This window comes from Apis laboriosa, unplaced genomic scaffold (assembly GCF_014066325.1).
Source record: "Apis laboriosa isolate Shangri-la unplaced genomic scaffold, ASM1406632v1 scaffold14686_cov152, whole genome shotgun sequence".
NCBI classification, from domain to species: Eukaryota; Metazoa; Arthropoda; class Insecta; order Hymenoptera; family Apidae; genus Apis; species Apis laboriosa.
This window is the reverse complement of record NW_025221692.1, coordinates 73,828-87,632: the sequence shown is the minus strand read 5'-3', so window position 1 is coordinate 87,632 and position 13,805 is coordinate 73,828. Positions and strand designations below refer to the sequence as shown.

Genomic DNA, 13,805 nt, shown 5'->3' with positions numbered 1-13,805 from the left:
AAAAAAAAAAAAAAAAAAAAAAAAAAACAGACGAAACCGTCCATGCATCGGTCGAAAATTCGTGGAGTATCTTTATATTCGGACGGAAGGGGGAGGGGGAAAGGTATATTTGCATAAATCGACTAAGCTAACGAGACGTGACACCGATCCGAGAGACGTTGCCGGAGAAATAGAAGCGGAACCGTGGTCGGCGACATTCAAAGGCGAAAAAGTATCTCGAGGAATACTCTTAGGCCTAAACGGTTTTTCGGTCAGTGGCTATTAACCCTGTAGCCGGGATTCGTTTCGTGAAAGAATGGAGAAGGAAGCGATGGTCCGTAAACCGGAGCCGGAGGATCGCGAGAAGTTCGAGGCTCCGTCCAAGAACCGATTACATCGAGGATCCGCCGTTCAGGGCCCCAACTTTGGACCGAGGGATTCACCGGGGAGAGCCTATTGTTGTGCTTAATTTACCGTTAAATTGTTTACATCTCATTAATCGCCGGGAAGAACCTGCGGGCAGACCGTCATGATCATCGATGCACGTCAGTCATGGACTGTGGGCATCGCTTTAATTTCGAATTGACCACCATGGCCGCGCACCACCGTGGCCCCAATAAGAACCGGGGGCGAGAGGCACCATCCTCCTCCTCCTCCTCCTCCTCCTCCTCCTCCTCCTTCCTCGCGCGTCTCTTGTTTCATTCTGTGCGTTAAGGGGCCACGCTCACTCGCTCGAGTTCGCTCTCTCGCACGATGCACTCGACTGCGCGGCCAGTGCGCGGACGACAGTGGAGCAATATTGGAATTCGAGCCTGACTCGACCGGTTCGCTCGTTCACGTCAGTCGAGTGTGCTTCGCGGTAGCGACACACGCGACCACGTTATTCCGATGCGTTACGGTTCACCGATACGCAACATCCACCAACGTCTACTTGGGATATCTATTAAAGCAACGTTTACCGTTCGTTTACATACCGGGTACAATATTTCGTGTAAGATCAACGATAACCGGTTGAAACCGACGCCTCTGTCTCTCGTACCTGAAACCATACAGGCTTCCGGGTGTGAATCGTGTCAAGGAAGGAATTACAAGTAATGTCGTTGAGATAATTCCGCGCTCCGAGAACGCCACGGCTCCACGATGAACCTGTCTTCCTGTCTTCCTCTCGTTGCGCGAGTATGAGACGAGCGGAATGGTAACACGGAATGTGGTACGTCACGAGGTTACGGTCAGAAGCTTCGAACAGATTTAATTGCAATGGGTGAACGTAGCGATTCGAACGGGATATGGGATAGCCAATTATTTCCGGAAAGGTTCCTTGGTTGGTTTAATGTAAATACTTGAGATAATGATTAGGGAAATGGTATGGTAGACCGTTAAGTCAAGTTTGCTGCAAGTTAGGAACAGAGAGAATCCCTCGAACAGTGTAAAATACGAAACCGCTTGATTATCTATAGTCATATTTCTCGCCGCTTTCGTTTTTGTTAACGCATTAGTAGACTCGAGAACCGCGAACACGCTATATGATCATAGTATAATTTCACATAATGAGAACTCTGGTAACCGATCGGTTAAGGGATATAGCGTACTATCTACACGGAATCTCGTGCTATCGACTTTCAATAAGGTTGATAAAGTCAACCGCACGGACACCGAGTGCGAGAGACTATCCGACGCCTGTAAAGGAGATGCAACCCGCGAATAATTCACCTGTTATCTATACCATCTACTGGCTGGTTAAGCAATTTCTCGAGAACGTCGATATAATACCGTATGTACGCGTTACGCCGTGCAGAGATACTCGACGAATCACGTACGAAATTAGAATGTTTTCGCGTGTTTAACGTATCTTAACGTGTACAATTGATAATAATTATGGTCAATTTAGCGGTTCAACAAATTCTAATTGCTCGCATGGTGAAAGTAAACAAGACAAAACGCTATTTGCAAGTGTTATTAAAGAGACTGACCTGTTAGATGACTGCCAGTAAATTCGAAGTCGTCGTCTTGGTCCCAATGTTTCAGGCTTAGGTTCGATAGCGACGTCGCGTTGGCGAACTCCAAATTTGCAAAATGCCAATCCAATATTTGACGGTCCTTCGAAGAAAGATATACGTCACTATGAACAATAAACAAAAAATTTATATACCGATAAAAATTTTAATCTACGATGCATACGTATAAGGAACTTACCTGGGAGGGGAGGCTTCCAATTCTTGTAACTTTGCCTCGATTTCTTTCTGTTGTTCGGAAAGTTGATCCCATTCCTAATATAAAGAATTAAATAACGTCTACTTGATATAGAATATATGAATAAAGATAGGTGCAAGTAATTGATAATTATACCTTGCATGCATTATGAAGATCGCGTAATTTTGAACGCAATACGAATTCTTGCGTTATATCACGTGTTTGTAATTTACTTTCCGTCATTTCTTTATATTGCTTATTTAACTCGACCAAACGATCCATGATTGCTATCATCTATGGTATAAGAACTATTAGTATTTTTTAATAATTTTAGATAAAAATAATTAAGATACTCACCCTATGTTGATTGGTGATAAGTCGACCTTGGAGCGATAGTACGGAACGTAGATGTGCTACTTGACGCTGTTTGACACCTTGCTCTTGTAGACGTATCACCCATTCCAATGCCTGACCCAAGGAAACCGGTCGTGTATTACCACCTTGTCCAGATCCAGCACTACCCACGTAATTAAAATCTAATTGATGTGAAAGATATGAAGTTGCTTCCAATAACCGGTTAAACTCTCTCTCTACCATTTCATCTTTATCTTTTGGGACCTACTTGCGGAAAAGTATTAAAACTGCATAAATAATTTTTTAAACATTTAATTATTACAATGTAAAAATATATTTATATTAACCGTTTGCCCATCGCTTTCGTACAAAGGACACTTTTGTCGAATTTTGTGAAGTTCCATATTAATCTGTTTACTAAGTGTTGTTACGGGATTCCCACCTAAACCCGTGACTACCATAGCCCCGAGATCGGCTATATATGAAGATTTACGAAATGTTGCAATTCGTCCACCAACGCGATCCTATAAAACATCAAAATTGGAAATATATGTAGAAAATAATATATATCGTTTTAATATATTGTAATTATAATTTTAAGCGATAATACCCGTGCTTCGAGTACAATTACTTCTAAACCAAATTGTTGCATTTGTTGGGCTGCAGCTAAACCAGCAATACCTGCTCCAATTACGATCACTTTACCTAACTTCTTCGTAGGTAATGGCTAAAATAAAAAATAAATAAATGATTATAATAATATTTCACATATTATAAATAATATTTGTACAAATTTTATTAAAAAATTGAATATATTATTACTTTAAGTCGTTTAAATACTCCGAAATTAATAAAACCATGTCTTTCTAAAAATGCATGAATTCGACGTGCCAATACAGTATCGCTATTATAAGGTGGTTCTATTGCTGGCAAAGCATTCTCAATTATCAATTGTTGTTTTGGATTTTCAAGCCATAATTGCAACTGAAATAAAAACATTAATAAGTTTGGATGGAAATTAAATTTAATTTTTTATAAGGATAAATATCATACAAGTCTGTTTCGAATGTGAAGAAAAACTTTCTGAGTCTGTGGTGGACCGCCAGAAACATCTGGGAAACAAGCAGCTTCTGTAGAAGTTAATTTATCGAATGGAAGACGACTTTGAAATGCTGCTCCTTCCAAACCATTAAGTAATTCTTTTACTAAAAATGAAATATAAATTATAATTTTATAAAAAAATTATTATTAAAAAAAAAACATAACACTTTATTAAAAAATATATTTACCATGAGGATCTTCATGATCGCTATCTTGATCGTCTTCTTCTTTTACTTCAATTCTTGGTGCTGAAGATGTGGGAACAGATTGTGATATACTTGTATCAGATTCTTTTTTTACTTCAGGAACAACTTTTTTTTCTGGCGTTACAAGACCAGGTTTAGATTTTTCCGATGTATCTGAAGCATTTTCATCCTCTAATTGATTATATTTCTCTTCCATTTCTCTGTACTCTACCTATATTTAATATATAAATATATAAGAATTAAAAAATCAAGGAAACAATATTTAATTATAAATTTTTTTGTAAGAAAATCTTGAAAATATCATATAGAAATCTATCTTAACGTATAGGTTAAAAATTTCTATAAGCATTTATGACTTAAAAGTTGCGTAAAATATGTCTATTTTAATATGTCTACATAACATATTCGATTTTAATTATAAAAAGATAAACTTATGATTGATGATAAACTAAAATAAATAACAAATAATGACTCTAACCTAAACATAACCTAATCCACTTATTTGCGACAGAATATCACTTAAGATAATCATATACGAATTGTCTCTTATACTAGAATTTGTATCAATTTGTACCATTATATGAAAAAATATTAGGGGGGGAAAACAATACAAATGTATCATAGTTAATATATAAAATAATAAATTTATTTATTATATATATCGCACAATATCATACCATAAGAACATATTTTTAAAAAAATAATACCAATTCTAATAAAACAGAATAAAAAAACATACCTTCGCTCTTTTTCTTCGACTCATATTGCTGCTATTTAATAATTTCCGTATCAAACGTAACCACTGCTGTGCGTAATCACACAGGTTTGTTTTGACTCTTCAAACCGGCGGCACATACAATTATGAAATCCAGAGACTACGATAATATAGAATAGTATCGACTATAGAAATCCAGTATGTCACTGACATCTATATTTAATAATTTGTTTATTGTATATGACTGATAAGAATTTAATAGCTTAAAATTACGATTAAAAATTCCATTCAATTGTTTGTGATTCAACATTTCTCGTATATAATGTAGCAAAGAAATTATCGATTCAAATAAAAATTTTTTTATTATCTACCTTGAAAAAATTTTTTCGCCATCTATTGAAATATTTACATCTTATTGTTCAAATGTTTAGATATATTACGCATAAATTCTTTTATTAGAAGTAAATATAGTAAAATATTATTTCGAAAGCATTACAATTATAGCTATAACAATTTTATGCTTTGTAAACAATAATGATTTCATTGTATGATTTATTTTTCATATCGTATAACCTAAGTGTTTGATAATAATATTTTAATTATATTTTTAATAATACAAAAAGATAATGACAACTTATGTAAGACTATAAAAAAATTTGTTCATTTATTTTTAAATAAAATCATTACTACATATATTTTAATTTCAGACATTGAATAGATTAACATCTGTTTTTTTTCAAACTATAAGAAGTCAAAATAGATCTTTTTTTTATTGGATTACTGTTATATTCAATAGGTAATTTAAATTAAAACAATGCTATTTAATTTTTTGTATAAGATAGCTTTTGAAATAGCTTTTGAAAAAATGGTATGAAACTATTTTTTTAAGAGTTGATGCTGACCGTATAAAAGAAATTGGTCCAGACCGTGCTTGTGCAGAATGGCTTTTAAGAAATGGAGCATTTGTTAGATGGAAAAATTTTTCTGAACAATTAACTGATTATAATGCATTACCATCTCATGGAAATTATTACATTGAAGCTATTGAAGCAAATAATGCTGGTATATGTGATGTTGGATTTGAACATTTTGGTCAATATTATAATTTTTGATTTAATAAAATGGGAAAAATTAAATATATATAATTATAATTATTCATTTAATTATTAATTTAGAGGGATGCAAATATATAAAAGATATAAAATTTGAAGAGTGCAGATATATTAATAATAATGCTATACCACATTTATCACTTCTTCAAGATTCATTGATTAATTTGGAAATTATAAGATGTAAAAGTATTGATGATAATGGTCTACGTGAATTGAAAATATTGAAGTATATAATATATATAAAAATATTAAAAATATGTTAAAAAAGAATATGATATTATTAATTTTTTGAATTTATTTCAGAAATTTGAAACAGTTAAAAATTAAAGGATTACCAGCTGTCACGAATGATATTATTTATAAAGAACTTACTGAAGCTTTACCCAATTGTAAAATCGACATTGAATAGAGATTTATATTTTAATATTAATTAATTTATTTTTTACAAATGTTTCAAAAATATATATGCATGATGATAAAGTGTGTGATATAAGAAATAAAATATAAATAAAATAAAATAAAATTGATTTTTTTGATATAATCAATTATAATTCCTTATAATTCCTTATAATTTTTTATAATTTTGCAATAAAAACGCATTTGCAATAAAATATTTAAATGAAACTAAAAATTTGAAATACGCACATTAAAACGAAGTAAATTTAACAAAATCGAATCATTCACGTTCCTTCTGGGATAACTTTTTAACTTTTAATTATTCAAATTAAAACTTGAGTTTCAGAGAACTAATTTGAAACTAATTTTATTCAAATATTTCTTCTTTTTTCGTAGTTATAAGCAACTTTCAAAAATTGTAACATTCACATCGAACCATTACCTAACGGTGACTAGGACGAACTAATAAATAAACATCCAAATTCAAACTTTTTTAATTTTTATATTATAAACTTTAATTTGGGTTTTTCCGTCTTTGCATAATTTTTAATGTGCATATACTAAAAATTTCTTTTTATTTGTTATTTTATATAAAAATAAATGAATCAGAAATAACTTTATTTCCCGCCAATTTTTGATGACGCCATATTGGCTAGCCTGTCTTGTTCAGTATCAAAGTGATTCGAAGTTTGAAATAGTGTTTCAAAGTTGTTTTACTTTAAAAAGTAATAGTTTTAATACTAAAAAGTGTTTTTCGTATTAATATTTCTATAGATTCTAACATCATGCCGCAAGAAATGAATATTTTACGCTGTTCTTCATGTAAAACATATCAAGTAATTGTTAAATGCGTAGTTTCGAAATGCTGTTACAACATATTATTATTTCTAATAACATAATTGATTTCTGTTAATAATAGGTCCATATAATAAAAAAAGCGAAAAAATGGCAGTGTAAAATATGTAACTTCAAGCAGACATTTAAACAGGTTAGTTAATTCTATTTCTAACGAAAAAATTCAATCTTCAATCTCCAATATAATATATATTATAAATATGTCATGATATAGTTATACAAAAAATGATAAAATAGTAGTAGGTAATTATAATTTTTAGGTTTATTTTAAAGGCTCAGGAAAAGATTGTCGTGTTTTTGTTCAAAAATTAAATCTTATGAAAGAACATGAGGTTGAGAAAATTGCAAAATCTTTTGATGAATGCAATAATATTAATGATAATTACACGAGTACTTATCCTGAGCAACTAAAATTAAAAGTTACTGAGAATAAGTGGGCAAAATATTTGGATTCAACTGAAGAGATTGAATCTAATATTTTCAAAGCTTCAACTAGTAAAAATATTAAATACAATGAAAATGATGATAAAATTCATCTTAATGATAATATAATAAAATCCTCACAAAGTAAATCTATAAAATCAGATCTTTCTGATGAAAGTGATTGTACACAAAATTTTGTTAATGATAATGAAGAAGATTATGACAATTCTATATCAAAGGAAATAGATAGTAGTAAGAATAATGATTTCCATAGCAAAAATATAACCGAAATTAAATGTAAAGAAAATATTTTTGATGATAATGAAGATTTTGACATTTCAATTGATTTCTAAATTCTATATATATTTTTTTTACTTTCTAAATCTAAAAAAATTATTTTTATTATTTCTTATTTTTAAAAAAGATTGTTCATTATTTTTTTACATAAAAAAAATAAAATATTAGTTGGAATTTGGACAGTATTTTTTTATTTATTTATTTCACATGATTTAAATACATTGCTTTAACTTCAAAATCTTGAAGATATTCTCAGGACACTAACTGAGAATCTAGTACATAACACAGACATATACTTGTATAAAAAAAAATAAAATGCTAATGGAGAAAATCTAATCATACTATACAATGATAATTATAATTAGTTTTCATTAAAAAATAACAAATATAGTCAAAAACTTCTAACTTTATTGAAGCAAATATATGAAATAATGAATTTCATTTTTTTTTTTTTTTTTGTATATATTTATAGTAACATATACATCCATCAGCATTCAATTTTTTTTTCATTATAACAGAGACTGTTGTTAGGTGTAGCAATCACAAAAGTTTTCATATTGTTTCTAATAAGACAGGAAATTGCACAAAATAAACAATGCTAAAAGTATTTTTTTTTTTTAATTATAACTCATACAGTCTTAACATTGTGTACTTTTTGATTACATTTTGAATTATTATTTTTGTTTCTTTTTTTTTTTTTCCTGTCTCCATTCAAACATCCTAGTAATGATGTGGCTAGAATGATTAGTAAGATACTTTGTGGCAGTCGCAATTCATATTTTGCAATGTTATTGCATGAAGGCAATAGGAAAAAAATAAAACGAATGGCAGCTTCGATAGAACAAACGTTTTATAAACGTATATCGGTATATAGAAAATTTCACAAGAGAAAGACAACAAATTTTTGGCAGGACGATTTTCCTATTGTGTTCCGTTCTTTCGTTGTGCGTTTCAGTTCGTATCCTCACAAACTCGAATTTAATTTTTCTCGTTGTGACGCGATAGACGAACCCTCAGATCCCTCTCTCCCCTTAGACAATTCTTTCTTCTTTATAAACCTACTTGATATCGATTATTCACTTCTCAAAGAAGTATCGTGTCGCTAATTCCGAACAATCGAAGATTTTAAAATTACTCTAAATCTCGTTAGGCAAGTATCGTTTCATTCGAGTTATTCGCTTTCTTGTATACAAAAAGACCTAAAGAGACGAGTAGTAGTAGTAATAGTAGTAATGGTAAATAAATTATTATAAAAAATATCGGCTATTAAGTAAAAAAAAAAAGATCGTTTAGATCGTTTCCGATTGTTAATCACACGTGTACGTCATTTAATATAAGCGAAACACGTCCGATCAGTCGCAATTTAATTTTGTGAAAAATATAGCATTAGAAATATACATAATGTACCAACATTGCAGAACAAAGTTTTTCGAGACGGTATAAGTCAATCTATCTATTTAGATCATTCGTTTAGATAGTCGACATGTTTTTGCGATCCCATTCATTTTTAGACGATTCTTTCTTTCTTTCTGCAACGCGAAATACAATCGTTTTAAAAGCGCGATTCTAATTTTAATGGAATCCGAACATTTTCAATTAAATATCACGTATCCTTCCTCGATTAAATATCACTAAATAAATTACATTATTAAATGCATCGCGAAATTAATATACATCTAAGGCAATGCTTTCACGCATCCTTCGACAATTTGTTCAAAAAGAAACAAACGAATCAATGATAATCAGTACTGATGTCTGTGCCGACGATAATTCATCGTGTCTTGATGATGCCTAAAATTAGTTTGCCAGCTTCTGCTTCGTCTGTTCCAAACGCTAAAAAGAAGTTCGATAAAAAGAGGAAGAATAGTAGGGAATAGGATAATAAATTTTCGAAATAACTGGAATCCACAAATTAAGAATTACATAATTAAAATATTAAAAGAGATTACTTACTTCTGCAACTTTTTCCGTCTCTTATTCGGCGGACTGCTAAGCTCGCTCTCACGAATAATTTGTAACGTCGATGGTACGAACATATCCTCTGTGCACAAAAGGGAACAGAACAAAATAAATAGGATAAGTTTTCAATTTCCGTGTCTCGCACATCGAACGTACCGAACGTATTGGCGAATTTTCTTTTCGCGATGAATCTCTGATGCTGTTGCTGCGGCAATGCTTCCTTCGCGTTTCCAACCGTGCAATCCCTCGTCCCTTTGCACCCCTTTAAATGTTCCAATTGATCGTGAAGATAGGAACGTTCCAAAGACGTTAAAGACGAAACCCTGTTCCATTGTTCGAACGGATCTGAATAAAAAGAAATGGAATTTCGATACCGAGAAGCCAATTTCCTTTCGAACCTTCCCCACCCGATCCACGATGTATATAAGTGAATAAGCACTCACCGATCCTCAGGTTATAATAAGTGACCAAACCGGTAGTGAACTCGCAGTAAAGGAAATTGTGTGTCGCGTTAATGGTGCGGATGCACGAGTACGTATTATTGTTGGCATTCATGCAAAAACAGAATGGGCCCGCACTCCACAACGGTGCTGTGCGCCAATGATCGTTATCGTGCTCGAAACAGTTCATCTTTTCGGTTAAACACTCCTTCTCCAGTTTGGCTTTCTTCCTCAGCTTCCTCTCCTTTTTCTTCAAACGTTCCTCCTTCAATCTTCTCCTTTCCTCCCGAGCGATCTCTTTCTCGTCCTTTTTCGAGTAAGAATCCGGCTCACAGTAACACTTGTGACGTGCTTCCAAAGGACTGTTCAGCATTGGTGGTAACCGGCGATTATTATTCGCTATATCTATTATTTCTATAATAATAATGGAACAGACAAGTTCGATCATCTTACGTCGATAAAGAGAAATCAATAAATCTCACGTACATGGATCACTGACCTTGTCTGCTCCTCCTATCCGGGGATTCCAAAATGGTAACGTCGATTCTGGATGGTCCAAGATTGTTGGTCCTGTTCTTCTGAACCTTTGGAAATCTCTTGTTCGAAGAAATTGTAACCGGTATGGTCACAGACGTAGTGGTCGTGGTCACGACTGTCGATGGGAACGTAGTTCTGGAACGTCCTTCGGTACCAGTCGTCCTGGTGAACGGTGGCGTCGCCGTTTGCGACTCTGTCGTTTCTCTGTCGATCGTCTCTGACCCTGTGGATAATATCGTTTGCGGGTTCGTTCCCACCGTATTTTCTTTGGTAAAGTCATTCGTGACGTCGCCTATACCGGTGACAGTATTCTCCCTGTGAATCGTCGTTTCCTTCATTGTCGTCGTAGGAATTGTCGTGTACCTTGTTGTTTGATGATGATACTGAGACCTAGACGTAGTGCTTTGCGCGGTCACAGTCGTCTCGATTGTCTCGCTCACATTTACAATCGGCACCTCGTCGTGCACGCTATTCGTGAAAAGAGTATTGTTCCTTCGATGATGGTGGATCTTCCTTCGTCTCTGCACCTTGTCGTCCTCCGCTTCCGTCCTATTACCAACTACAGGCTCTTTTGTCTTTTGACGACGAGACGCTTTCTTTGGCTTAAAAGTCGACGATAACGAAACGGTGGAAGTTGATTCGCTCGAAGTGGTGATCGTATCGGTATCGCTACTTTCCGTGGCTGTAACGTTAAATCTAGATTTATTCTCCGTGGTGTCCGTGGACGCAACGGACCTTCCTTCCGTCGCTTGATCAACGCGTTTCACTGTCGTTGAACGAACGGTCGTTGCCGCAGGATTAATCGTATTGGCGTGCTCGTGTTTCTTGTGATGCCGATTCACGTGGTTTTTGGAAGGATGATGATGCGGTTTATGTGCCTCTTCCGTGCTTTTGAATCCGTCCTCCGGATCTTTCATAACGTGAGGTCGCTTGGTCATCAAGTGACGACGAATATCCTGACGAAGAACAAAGAGTTATTCTCTATTAATATATATATATATACACGATATATTCTTATCGTGGAATATCAAATTAATAAACAAGTCTCTCTAACTAGATATAAAAAGCCGCCATATTATTTAATTTTAATGATTCAACATTTAATTATTTAATATTTTCTATTAATTTTTATAATAGGGTATCTAATCCTAGTTTTTTACTAAATTTTTTTATTTCAATATTATAAAATTATAATTATTATTAATTAATTATAAATTTCACCTAAAATTAAAAAATTTAATTATAATATAATATTAATTTCATATATATATAACGTCCTCGATATTTACTTTTAACGTCTCCAACTGCATCCTCATTTCTCTGATTTGCTGTTCGATCTCTCGCCTCGAGTTCCTCCATTCGTTCGGATCCTGGTACACGGTTTCAGAACAATTCACCCCTCCTTGCGGAAGGACAGAACATTTCGGCGGAAAGGCTCTTCTTGGTTCCGACTGGCGTTCTTGGGTCGCCTGAATAGAAATTATTCCTTCATTCCGTGCTCGAATAACAAAATTTTTTTCAATAAAATTAGAATCACCTTTAAATCGTCCAATTCCTCTTCGATGCTCTCCATTATCTTGGTCACGTGTTCAACGGTGTCCTTCTTCGTGACGCTCCTTCGTATCCTCCTGTGTCTTCTCACCACGTCTTCGACGTTCAACCGACCTTTCACCACTTTATCCAAGCTAGGATCGAAGTCGTCGATCGAGTATTCCGATTCGTTCAAATTATCGAACTCGAGTTTCTCATCCTCCGACGTCTGGTTATCGAATCTATCCCTGAAAGGGCATCCATCACCGTGAAGAGAGAGAGAGAAAGAAACTAACTCTCGTCGAGTTATCTATCTCCGAGCATCGACGACTTTCTAAACTTCTTTTCGTACCTAAAGATCAAGTTTACGTATTCCTTTCTCACATCGTCCGCAAGACTGTCCAATTCCTGGAAGAAATCCTCGTCGTCCTCCTCGTCGATGGCTCGCCGATCCCGCTCACCGTCATTATATTCATCATCGTTCTCGTCTGTATCTTGGCCGGAATCTTCGCTCCCTGCTCCCGACACGTCTCGTTTGCCTGTGAGAAAAATCGTAAACTATCATCTCCAGAACCTCCTGTTAACCTTCTTAAGCCTGTGAAAACGATTTTAGACTTAGACTTAGGGAAAGAGGCCAATCGATAGTTTTATCTCGATTTGGAAAAAATGTAGAGAGCATTTTTCAAATATCCAAATATTCAAAATCGTTTTAGAAAAAAAGAATAGAATAATAGAATAACGGATTCCAATGGAATTGTGATGATAAATAAGATGCCAAGAAAAATTAAATCGCGAAGATATTAAAGAAATGGATAGACATTTGAATCAATATTAATAATAATAATAATATTCGCGATACGGTAATTTGCCAATCGAAATATTTTCTATTTCAAATATATCTGGAAATATTAAATCTCGTGAATTACCTCGTCTAGCAAAGTATCTGGCTACATCCGCGTACACATCGGTCGGTCTTCTATCCCTGCCAAAACCGGGGTATCGATGCACGTAATCGTAATCGTTCGACTCCAATCTTGTATAAACGACACCGTTCGGCGTGAAGCAGGCGCATTTCTTCGACATCCTCGGCGGGGGTGCCGCGTATTTGCACTTGTGCCTTCTCCACCTGTGCCCATCCCTCTCGCAACGCCATTTCTGTCCCGGGATACAATTCGTCTGGACTTCCGGCCTCGAACACTCGATGGCCAATCGTTCGTGCTTGGTGGAGAAGGTCGAGTGAACGGGATGGACCCTGTTGTCCAGATGCGGATCGGAGTCTGGAACATCGTTTTTCCCCCCTTATAATTGTTTCATTAGAAGAATATTCTTCATAACTGGTGATATTTACGCGGTTTTCTGACGCGGTAAGAAGAATCCGATATAATCCTGTTCCACAAAGGTGGAAGAAGAAGAAGAAATTACATAATACAGAAGAAGAGGAGAGTTTATGAGCGCGCAATAAAATGGGATTAAAGTCGCGTAAATCCCGTATAGCGTATAACTTGGATCGAATCCGATCGGATTCGATCCCGATTTCAACCCGATAATCCGGATAGGATGAATAAAAATTCGTTCGAGTTAATCGCTTATTACCCTTGTCGAGCTGGAACAGGAAATTCCATCCATGTTTTCTTTTCGCGTCGCGAGATACGAAACTAATTAAAACTTTACGCATCGAGAGAGAGATATCGATCTTAATCGCTCGAATAAT

The 13,805-nt window shown here is 34.4% G+C and overlaps 4 protein-coding genes across 8 annotated transcripts in view; 2 read left to right on the top strand and 2 right to left on the bottom strand.

Annotated features, from left to right (window-relative positions):
- The window catches only part of LOC122710417 (lysine-specific histone demethylase 1A), a 100,920-nt gene extending 96,261 nt beyond the window's left edge, over window positions 1-4,659 (bottom strand). The window contains exons 1-10 of the mRNA XM_043928257.1: window positions 4,570-4,659; window positions 3,813-4,041; window positions 3,577-3,728; window positions 3,346-3,507; window positions 3,134-3,250; window positions 2,871-3,047; window positions 2,527-2,787; window positions 2,326-2,463; window positions 2,173-2,246; window positions 1,950-2,098 (exon numbers count right to left, since the gene is read on the bottom strand). Of these exons, the coding sequence (XP_043784192.1) occupies window positions 1,950-2,098; window positions 2,173-2,246; window positions 2,326-2,463; window positions 2,527-2,787; window positions 2,871-3,047; window positions 3,134-3,250; window positions 3,346-3,507; window positions 3,577-3,728; window positions 3,813-4,041; window positions 4,570-4,593 (1,483 nt within the window). The 5' untranslated portion in view covers window positions 4,594-4,659. The remainder of the gene's footprint in view (window positions 1-1,949; window positions 2,099-2,172; window positions 2,247-2,325; window positions 2,464-2,526; window positions 2,788-2,870; window positions 3,048-3,133; window positions 3,251-3,345; window positions 3,508-3,576; window positions 3,729-3,812; window positions 4,042-4,569) is intronic.
- A 340-nt stretch (window positions 4,660-4,999) lies between these two features.
- On the top strand, window positions 5,000-6,169 carry LOC122710413 (ATP synthase subunit s, mitochondrial). Its single transcript, XM_043928254.1, has 5 exons — window positions 5,000-5,183; window positions 5,253-5,341; window positions 5,435-5,637; window positions 5,721-5,883; window positions 5,961-6,169. The coding sequence occupies exons 1-5, from the start codon at window positions 5,172-5,174 to the stop codon at window positions 6,064-6,066; spliced, it is 573 nt and encodes a 190-aa protein (XP_043784189.1). The 5' UTR covers window positions 5,000-5,171; the 3' UTR covers window positions 6,067-6,169.
- Window positions 6,170-6,752: 583 nt separating this feature from the next.
- Window positions 6,753-7,684, top strand: LOC122710403 (MRN complex-interacting protein). The gene is made up of 3 exons (XM_043928235.1): window positions 6,753-6,889; window positions 6,973-7,041; window positions 7,169-7,684. Exons 1-3 carry the CDS (start codon window positions 6,839-6,841, stop codon window positions 7,682-7,684), a joined length of 636 nt encoding a protein of 211 aa, XP_043784170.1. The 5' UTR covers window positions 6,753-6,838.
- A 115-nt stretch (window positions 7,685-7,799) lies between these two features.
- LOC122710364 (extracellular sulfatase SULF-1 homolog) overlaps window positions 7,800-13,805 on the bottom strand; it is a 71,321-nt gene continuing 65,315 nt past the window's right edge. For 4 of the 5 annotated variants that reach the window (XM_043928171.1, XM_043928172.1, XM_043928170.1 and 1 more), the window contains 9 exons: window positions 13,021-13,392; window positions 12,447-12,633; window positions 12,102-12,342; window positions 11,854-12,033; window positions 10,527-11,520; window positions 10,031-10,441; window positions 9,744-9,932; window positions 9,582-9,669; window positions 7,800-9,461 (listed from right to left, as the gene is read on the bottom strand). In XM_043928171.1, the coding sequence (XP_043784106.1) occupies window positions 9,371-9,461; window positions 9,582-9,669; window positions 9,744-9,932; window positions 10,031-10,441; window positions 10,527-11,520; window positions 11,854-12,033; window positions 12,102-12,342; window positions 12,447-12,633; window positions 13,021-13,392 (2,753 nt within the window). In that variant the 3' untranslated portion in view covers window positions 7,800-9,370. The remainder of the gene's footprint in view (window positions 9,462-9,581; window positions 9,670-9,743; window positions 9,933-10,030; window positions 10,442-10,526; window positions 11,521-11,853; window positions 12,034-12,101; window positions 12,343-12,446; window positions 12,634-13,020; window positions 13,393-13,805) is intronic. The other variant, XM_043928174.1, reaches the window with a different exon arrangement.

Excerpts from the sequence above, each read along its gene's own strand:
- LOC122710413 (XM_043928254.1), top strand. Across the intron at positions 5,342-5,434 it reads ATTACTGTTATATTCAATAG|AGTTGATGCTGACCGTATAA; the intron begins GTAATTTAAATT and ends TATTTTTTTAAG. Across the intron at positions 5,638-5,720 it reads TGTTGGATTTGAACATTTTG|AGGGATGCAAATATATAAAA; the intron begins GTCAATATTATA and ends TTATTAATTTAG.
- LOC122710403 (XM_043928235.1), top strand. The coding sequence starts at position 6,839 with ATGCCGCAAGAAATGAATATTTTACGCTGTTCTTCATGTAAAACATAT. Across the intron at positions 6,890-6,972 it reads CTTCATGTAAAACATATCAA|GTCCATATAATAAAAAAAGC; the intron begins GTAATTGTTAAA and ends TGTTAATAATAG. Across the intron at positions 7,042-7,168 it reads TCAAGCAGACATTTAAACAG|GTTTATTTTAAAGGCTCAGG; the intron begins GTTAGTTAATTC and ends TATAATTTTTAG.